General features: G+C 54.4%; 1 protein-coding gene across 2 annotated transcripts in view; it reads right to left on the bottom strand.

Annotated features, from left to right (window-relative positions):
- RAB6B (RAB6B, member RAS oncogene family) overlaps nucleotides 1-9,501 on the bottom strand; it is a 58,580-nt gene that overhangs the window by 31,311 nt on the left and 17,768 nt on the right. For both annotated transcript variants that reach the window (XM_007457557.1, XM_007457558.1), the window contains exon 2: nucleotides 124-182. In XM_007457557.1, the coding sequence (XP_007457619.1) occupies nucleotides 124-182 (59 nt within the window). The remainder of the gene's footprint in view (nucleotides 1-123; nucleotides 183-9,501) is intronic.

Raw genomic sequence — 9,501 nt, 5'->3', positions numbered from 1 at the left:
GGAATGCCCCACTCTCATCCTAGCATCAGCAACCCTGGGAGGGAGGCTGGCATGGTGTCCAGGTGGCTGTCAAGGCTGCAAACACCGCAGGGCTTGGTGGGGGGCAGAGACCCAGGAACTCACCTGGTACGTGTTGTCAAAGCTGTCATACATGAACCGTGTGATCAGAGACGTCTTCCCGACTGTAAAACAACAAGAAGAGAGGGGTTTAGCCGTGATCCGAGCTAGGCTCCTCTAAACACATTTCACGTGACAAAAACAGATAATGAAACAAAAAAGCCCAGAGGAAAAGATGAGATGCAGAAACAGAAGTGGGAGGTGGGACCCCCAGAAAGGGACATTGAGGTGAGGCAGCCGAGTCTACACTGGGTGGGCTGCAGGGGTGTTCCTGCCAGGCACCAAGGAGGAGGCCTCCCCCTGCCCTGTGAACTCTTACCACCCAAATCCAGGTCTTCCTTGATCCATAAGAGCCCAACTGATGCAAGAGCCATACATGAAGAATCAGAGCAAGTGTGTGCATTACAAGATGCTTCTGTCACATGAGCCCACGCTTACCTGGAAATACTGCCTTGCCCTTGGTCACAGGCTAGGATGGAGACATGCTCCTTTATTTCAGCCTGGGCACTGATGAGGAACGTGGCTTTCCAAGGAACCAGGGGGCAGGGGAAGTAAATGACTCCCCAGTGTCTCTCTTGGGCAGGACTATTTTTCATAACGTGTGCCTGACTGTCCAGCTCCTCGCAGGATGTTTAGCATCCCCGGACCTTGCTGCCTTCAGGATCCCCTGTCACCATGACAAGCCTGAACTCCCCTGCACATTTGCAAATGCCCTCTAAGGGGCAGTAACACCTCCAATGGAGAACCACTGGTATGGCTAAAAGAACCAGGAAGTCTCTTGGGAATCCCATAAATGCTGCTAATTTCCCAAATTGCAGGGTTTGGCTTCTGACCTAACCCTGTGCAGGTCCCCTGAGGCCTGGCTGTGACGGAAATGCCTGCTGCAGCATTTGTGAGCATCTGGGTGGGAAGGAAGGGTGATAGGAATATTTGTTAGGTCAGGCCCAGCATGGAGTGCTTCTCCGTCCCACCGAGTCTCTGCCATGGCCCTGGGAGGCTCAGAGGGGGACCGGACCAGCTGAGCTTGGCTCAGAGCTCTTTGTGCTCCAGGCTGCTGAAGACAGATAACTCTGGCAGGGAACGCAAGACAGCCAGCGCCCAAGAGCTCTCATTCCGCCTCTCTCCAATTCTTGGACGGGATGTCCACAGGCTGGGCCTGGAAGGGTGGCTGGTCACTGCCTGGACGGAGCAGGGCAACCCAATGGGGTTCCTCTGGGAAAGGTCCTTTTCCAGTTCGGAAGCCTCAGTAGTGCACCAGGTGAGTGCAGTCCTCTCCCAACAGCCAGTACTTGTAAGGGAAGGGCAATTGCCTTCCACGGGGAGTAGACACACTGCTCAGTTCCAGGCCCTCCCAGACCTCACCCTTTGCGTCTCTTCATTGGGCTGTTCCTGATTTTTATCTTTCATAGTAAAACTGTAATTTTAAGTAGAGTGCTTTCCTGAGTTCTGTGTTATTCTGGTGAATTATGGAACCTGAGGAGGGTCGTGGGCACCCCCAGATTTGCAGCCAGCTAGTCAGAAGTGCGACTGCTCCTGGGGACCCCACTGACAGCTTGCGTCAGAGGTGGGTGGCAATCCAGTTGGGGATTGTGCCCTTAAACCTGGGCAGCCTGACACCAGCTCAGAGTGGGTAGCGCCAGGCCTGAATTGCAGTACACCCGCTGGTGTCAGGATAGCCTCGTTTCTCTTCTCAGTATCTCTGGGGTGAGCAGTAATACACTCAGGATCTCTTGTAAGTTTACCTGGAAACTGCCCTTTGAGCTTCTAATAAAAGTTACATCTGTCAAGTATTTTCCAATTGCCTTAAATCTCCACTCAAACTCACACAAAGGTGAGAAGTGGGGGCTTCCCACACCTGGAGGATCGGCTCTGAGGCTCTGAGGCCACAGAAAGGCCTGGCTGGGAACTGCTGAGGGGGGACCGACCACAGAGTGAAAAGTGGAGCAACCCGAGCCAGCAGGAGGAGGATGAAATCAGGGAGCGCACGGCATCCTCCTTTTCCAAGAGACAATGGAAAGTTCCTTCCTCCTCGGGAAGAGAGGTACTGCAGGGCCCACTGGTAGCTCCCCTCTGTGGTGACACACAGCAACTCACACCCTGGCGAAAGGGACACCGTCCTCTTCTCCAGCGGGCTCTCCCCTGGGGCAGCTGAGCAGGCAGGGAGGAGAGACAGCGGAATCCCCAAAAGCCACTAAAGGAACAGGAGGTTCACGGAGGAGCTGAGAGATCAGAAAGCCCTGCAAGGCTTCTCTGCCAAGTTCCCCTTCTTGAGGCGCTAGCCACTGCCAGTGGCTTCACAGTGGCTTGCAGGGCGACTGCTAGGTGGGAGGAGAAAATGCCAAAGAAACAAGTAGTGTCCTGGGACTGTGCAGGAGGAACTTTTAGGTGTGGGGTCCTGGCCAGTGTCAATATTTTCTGAGCTTTCTCACAGTCACCGTAACAGGCAACACCTGAACCCTGTATTTCCGGAGCGTGTCAGCCACACCCCAAGGCTGTGCCAGGCACAGATTTACACGACAGCAGTAAACAGAGGAGACGGGACATCCACTTACCTGAAGCTTGCAGGACTTCTGCGTTTGCAGCAACGCTGTACTAAGCCCTTAAGACCACCCTGGTTAGTCCCCAACCCTGAAGCAGGTACTCATGCACCCCCATTTTATACAAGGGGAAACGAGCTGACAGCTCCTTGCCTAGGGCCAGAGCCGAGCAGGGCCAGGATAAGGTGGTCGGACCAGGGACTGAGCTCCTATCCCTGACGCTCCTCAGCGTCTTTGGGTCATGCTGGGTTTCAGGATTCTGCTGGGTCATTATTGCCACCACTGTAGATGTAACGGAGCTCCGGGAATAGCCTTGCCAAGTCAAGGCACCTTTTTCTTGGGATGAGCTGGAGGCAGGGCCTCTCCCTACTCAGGCAGTGCTTGACCCAACCTGCAAGGCCAGAAACTGGGAATTCAGGCACGGGTTGGGCAAATGGAGGGCTCAGCAAAGCAAGGATGGATGGGTTAGGACACCTGGGGCCCAGCACCCCAACTGAGGCCTGGACTGAATGACAGCCTCGTTATCAAAAGTGGATGATTTCTTCCCACTCTTCTAGGTGGTTTTTCTCATTTCTCAGATCAGAAGCCCTCCTCTTCCCTGCCTCAGAGCTTCCCCAAGACCACCCATATTCTTTCCACGGCTGCCAGGACAACATGGCTCAGACCCTGTCTGAACTTGTCAGCTTGGCCTCCCTGCTTAGAGGCCTCTAACTGCTCACCCTCCCCGCGGCCTCAGTGTGCACCCTTTACTGCAGGCAAGTGTGCATCAACACCATGGTGTCCTGCCCTGGCCCCAACTTGAGCCAGGCCTCCACCCTGACCCATGGCCCTGGGGCTCCAGGGTGGGGCTCACCAGCCTGCAGGGGACCAACCAGCCCTCAGAGCAGAGCCCAGGCAACACTATGCAGCACCAACAGCAGGAAAAGTGCCTCCATGCTTTGTCCCTAGGGCCCTGAGGCAGAGCTTTACAAAGGAGCCCCTCGCCCACTGCTGCCCTGGCATCATGTAAAGGAGCTGGCTGGGTAAAGGGGCCGCCCCATGCACTTCCTGACCCCACACCCCATCCTCAACAACTGCTCTGGGTGGAAGGTGCTGGAACCTGGGTATGAAGAGCCTGCACAGCCCACCTACCTGGCCACTCTCGTCTCACCGCAAAGAGCAGTGCGACAGCTGGAGCCGTCAACTGACTGGGCACCACCACTGGGCCAGCCAAGGGGAGGCCCAAGAGGACAGCGCATTCAAGCAGCTCAGACAGGGCTGGGCAGGGGGTGGGGTGGGAGACCCTCCCCCTGAAGCCCCCTGCCTTCCTGAGGCCCCTTGCCCCCTGTGGGAGGGCCGTCCTCCCCACACAGCCCTGTTCTCAAGGTCATACTGTCCCACTGCCCTTCGAACAACTGCTCTCAGACACCACTGCAGCAATGTGGAGCTCTTTCCCAGGGCAGAGATTCAGCTCTATTGGAAGGATTTTATTAAAAATAAGCAGGCAATCATTATTGAACTTTTTTCTCTCCGCTCATGGCTCAGCAATATTCTTATAATCTTCGGGTGGTTTAATCCCACATGATTAAGCAGGGAGACATTTTCCCTCTTTCACCCAAATGAGGGTGAGAAAATGCATTCCTGAGCGCTTATTAGGAGCCTCTAGAAAGAAGGAATGGAAACGCTAACTCTTACTGGGATTCCGCTCAGCGCCAGACAAGAAATTCTTAGGTTTCCTCATTAATCCTCATCATGATCCAGTGAGGTGGCTCGTATCCCCAAGGTCACATGGCTGGGAAGCAGTGGAGCTGACGTATAAAACCAGATATGACGCCAAAGACCTCACCTCATGAATGACATTGTGCTGGTTTATGGGAAGGTCTGACCAGCAGCAAAGCAGGAGATCACAAAGGGCGGGAGCCCAGGGGGCTGGGCATCAGGAAGGCTGCAAGGGCAGCTGTTGAACTGTGGGAAGCGGGGGGTCAGAGGAGACCAGGTATTTTGGGCGGAGGGAACAGCGGGAGCAAATGCACACAGGCAGGAAGATAAAAAGCTTCTGCAAAGAGATGGGAGGCAACAAGGTCAAGGTCATTTCCCCTGTACTTTGTCTCAGGGAAAATGGGGCCAGACGGGTAAACGACAAGCACTGTTCAAGGAAGTTGGCCACTGAGTTGATTTAAACCAAAATCCATCTCTGGGGCCAGTTGTAGAGGAAGGGAAGGGACGGACAGATAGAGGCAAGCCCGGTGGGCCAGGGGCTAGATGGCCAGGCCATGTGGCCACACTGAGGAGCACGATTCTCTCCTAGGGGCGGCAGGAGCTCCTGAAGGGTCTTAAGCAGAGAGGTGGTAGGAAAGGTGTGGCAGCTCATAATGGCCACAATGGCTCACAAAATATGCCCCATACCATGTGCTCTTCTTACAATGCACCACAGACACTCTATCCAGAGGTAAATCTGTGGGCCTGTGACTGTGGCAGAAATGGCACTGTGTGTGACTCGAGGCGAGGTTAGAAAAGGCAGCACAGCTTCGGTCTGGAATGCTCCAGCTCCCTCACACTCTGGAAGCTAGCCCTTCAACCCAGCTGCCATGCTGTGAGGAAGCCCAAGGCAGCCTACACGTGAGAGAACCACATGGAGACACCCACGTGTGAGAAACGGAGGCCCCCAGCCAGCAGCCAACAGCCAGAAGACCTGTGGGTGGGCGAGCCTTCAGATGACTTGAGTTCCAGCCTTGGAGACATCAAAGTGGAACAGAGGCACCCTTTCCCTGCTAGGACCTGCCCAAATTATAGATTCCTGAGCAAAGTAAATATTTTCATCCTCTTGAGCCACTAAGTTTGGGGTGGTTTGTTATAGAGTATTAGGTAATCAGAGCAACAGTTCTGTGCTTTAGGAAGAAAACTTACACTTCTAAGGGGGGAAGGGCCTACAGGGGCCAGATTGGGGGCAGGAATCCAGCGAGGGATGGCGGATCTCAGTTAAAGCAAAGGCAGTGGCGCTGGGGAGAAGCGGAGAGCAGAGGAGAGTGACAGGACCTAGTAACTGGTCAGACTCAGAGGAGAGCCCAGGACGCCTCCCTGACACCTGGCTTTGTGACTAGCACATGATGGGACCATTCCTTACACCCAAGCGAACTGGACAAGCAGCAAACACCAAGTCATCACTCTGGATTCAGGTCACCCATAAAAGCTTTCTTTAAAATTGTCAGACCAAAGCACAAATACCAGCACTACATTCAGAAAAAAATCATTACATAATGATGGGTAATAATCATGCAACGTCATGAGCTGAGGATCTAAGCTTATCTTCCATTATTGATGTCACCACGGAACAGTCCTTTCCTTACCCACATCTAAGCTTCGGGCCCAGAGGTCTTGCAAACCCATGGGCTGTCCCGATGAGCTCAGTTCCACACACCCTGGAAGTTCCACCAGTGCAAGGTGGCCCTTCACAGCCAGCTAGCAGCACCCACCTGGACCTCACCCATGGGGGCCACTCACTCCACCAGCCTCCCATGGGCCCCAGTCCCCATCTCAGTGGCAGGTCCCAGGTAAATAGATTTTTGTATATTCAGGTGGCTTCTAGGTAGCCGCAGAGGACGTGAGGCCTCTCTACTCATTCAACAAACACCCAGTGGGGGCTTACTCTGTGCTAGGCCCAGGCTAGGCCCAGAATTCACAGTGAGAAGCAGATGTCCTTCTGCCCTACAGCAGCCCTCACCCAGTGGCAGAGCCAGATTCAGGTGCAAACACCTAAGATGTGAGGCAACTTGAGAGGGGGTACCGAGAGGCCAACAAAAAGGTAAGGCCACTCTCTGCTGGGGAATTGCAGAAGCATCCTGCAGGCGGTGGCATTTGGGCTGGGTCTTGATTGGTGAAGACGAGGCATCAGGGGGACAGCATTCCCAGGAGAGGGACCAGAGGGGTCTGGTGATGTGAGGCTGAGGTGTCCTCTGCATACAGCTGTCCCTTACCCACATCTCACCATGGCTGCCACGTGAAGTCAGACTCCCAGGGCTTTGGGGTCAGTGCCTATGAGAGTTCCCGGGCGTGGCTGGTGCCCGGGCCACAGGCAGACAGCTGAGTGGGCTGTGAGCACCCAGACTCCCACTCCGACACTGTGTTGCTCCAGGAAGGACCCCTTTCCGCCCCATCACCTCCACTGTGGGTGAGGGTGGAGGTGGAAAGACTGCCGTGAGGGCCAGAAATGGGGCAATATGTGAGGCAGAGCACAAGAAGTTCACTGGAGACTTGGTAGAGGGTCTGCCAAGACTCGGCAGCATGTGCCCCACCCCTGGGGTCCCCGCACCAAGCCACACCCGAACCTTGCCCCACCATCTGTGCCCAGCTGCTCACTCACGTTTTCCGCCCACACCAGTGCAGGGTCCCCCCTGGTCCTCCTTGGGGTCACAGAGCTGGGCCCAGGGAGGCAGGCAGGAAGGATGTGGCAGACCTCCCTGGCGGGCTGCCCACCTCTCAGACACTTGTGTTTTTAGGAAAGCAGTCCCCATGCCAGGGAAAGGGTCTCTGCATTCTTGGCCCACAGCCCCATCAGCCTGCCCAGGTCAGAGAAGGTCCGAAGCTGTCACAAGGTGGTCCTCGGGGCTGAAAAGGCAAATCTGCTTCCCCAGGGCTCAGACCAGCAACCCATTCCTACGATGGGCCCAGCTAACTCAGGTGTCCCATCAGCTCAGTTTCCAGAACACAGATGGGAAATGCTGGGGAGTGCTGGGAAGGAGGCCAGTCCCTTCCTGGTCCAGTGTCCCTGCCCTGCAGGGGCCTGGGGAGATGGCTCCACCAGTCCCATGCACCTCCCTGCCTACAAAGTCCCCCATTCCTGGCCTGACCATGAGGTGCACAGCCCCCAGGCCCTGTGGTGATAAGAGGAACAGCTGGAGACACCAGCTTCATCTGTCTGATCCTTGTTTCCTTTTGTTCTATTTTCACAAACCAGAAAACCCAGCGCTGCCCTCCTGCAAGGTGGAGAAGCGTGGGGGGCTGGGCGCCAGGCTCCTGCTGCACACCCCACCCTGCCACCTCATGCTCAGAAGAGCTGCTGCAGAACAGGGCTCTGCCAGCTCCTACCTGAGCCCTGAGGTCCCAGCTGGCTCACCATAGGCTAAATGAGGAAACACGTGAAAATCCCATTTCAAATCATCCCCCCAAAGACTTAGGCGGTAATTAAGAAATATGTAAAGCTCTTAATTGGACACTTTAATTAAGTGTGTTAATTCCCTCTGCCAGAGGATGCTCAGTCACCTGGGCCTCACCCGGGGACCCAGAGAAGACAGAACAGAGGAGGGAGGAGGGGGGAGAAGCGGAAGGAGGGGTCGCAGGACAGTGGTAGGGGCTGGTCCGGCCCAGGCCCTTTCTCCTGCTCCAGCTGGGAGCCTGGTCCATCCCCGACGCTCTCGCTTCCCCACTGTCCTCCAACTGTCCACATCTGCTCTGTCTGAGCCCAGTGATGCCAGGAAAGCCTGCCCTGGGTCAGTGGCTGTGGAGTGTCATCCACTCCCTCCCCACACCAACATATTATCTCACCTCTGCCACTCACTGAGCTAAGAGGTCATTATTCCAATGAGGTCAGGCTAGTTGGTCTTTAAGGGTTGCTTCCAGTTTGAGGCGAGTTACAATGCTTACCAAGCCTGAAATGCAGCTGGATAAAAGGACCAAGGGAGGGGCTCATTTCCAGCTGTGGGCGGAGTCCCTCTGACCCTTGGGTCTCGCTAACCTTCAAACATTTCATCTCATTCCCACTCCCACTCCCACAGGCCTGGAGCCCTGAGAGCCCAAGAAGGGTCTGTGCTCCGCTGTCTGCTCTGGTGGGAGGGCGGAGGGACACAGAGGCCAGGGAGGGTGCACCAGGCTGCGCGTTGGCATGATTGCTGTGCACAGGAGTGCTCGCACTCATCTGATAGCCTGGGTTAACCCTCTCCTTTTTTCCCCCACAGAAGGATCACTGGTGACTATATTATTTAAAATAACATCAGGATACAGTAGCTACCTATCAATAACAATAGTGGATAGCTACCCAATTCCTCTGAATGCCCCTACTGTGTCGGGGAGGTCTAAAGCCATCCTCCCCAATGCAACAGCCTCCCTTGCAGCTCTGTTGTAGGCATCCTACCTAGACTTCTCCCATCAGATGCTCACGTGAGACTCACCATAAATGACTGACATGAATCTAGTGAGGTGTGGGATGTCCCTGGATTCTGATGTGGGTTTCAACACCAGCCTTTGACAGTACCCAGCAGAGGGACTGTGGCTCCCCCTGGACCAGTCCTGGTGTGACTCAGGCTGCTGCTCCAAGCCTGGTTCTCTGACTCTGACCCTCCCAGAGACTCTGTGCTCCCCAGTCATTGCTCTGATACACTGTCTGCTTGAATCAGCTGGAGAGTGAGAGTAGACTTCTCTTATTTGCAACTAAGAATTTTGAGAGGGATATAAGGGAAAGGATAAATAAGCTAAAAGGAGAAGGCTGGAGCAAAAAGTTTGTTCACAGACATACATCTTAAAATATATTACCCGATCATTAAAGTCAGACTAAGAAACTGCCTGAGCTCTCTGGAGGTCAGAGCAAAAAAAAAAAAAGCTAACGTGATCAACTGTACAATTCTCAGTATTCATAAGACAAGACCAAACTAGTTGTTAATGATGAGCTTGTAATAAGAGCTGGATAGCAAAAAGTTCTTGCAAAGAGTCCAGAGTGCAGAAATCATGCAGCAAATTTACATTTATATAATTAATTGTATGAACATCACAGATTAAAATCAAGAATACTAACTAGGGCTTCCCTGGTGGTGCAGTGGTTGAGAGTCCACCTGCCGATGCAGGGGACACGGGTTCGTGCCGCTCCGGGCAGATCCCA

This window comes from Lipotes vexillifer, unplaced genomic scaffold (assembly GCF_000442215.2).
Source record: "Lipotes vexillifer unplaced genomic scaffold, Lipotes_vexillifer_v1.1 scaffold86, whole genome shotgun sequence".
Lineage (NCBI taxonomy): Eukaryota > Metazoa > Chordata > Mammalia > Artiodactyla > Lipotidae > Lipotes > Lipotes vexillifer.
The sequence above is the reverse complement of the archived record's forward strand: the minus strand, read 5'-3'. Positions and strand labels throughout refer to the sequence as shown.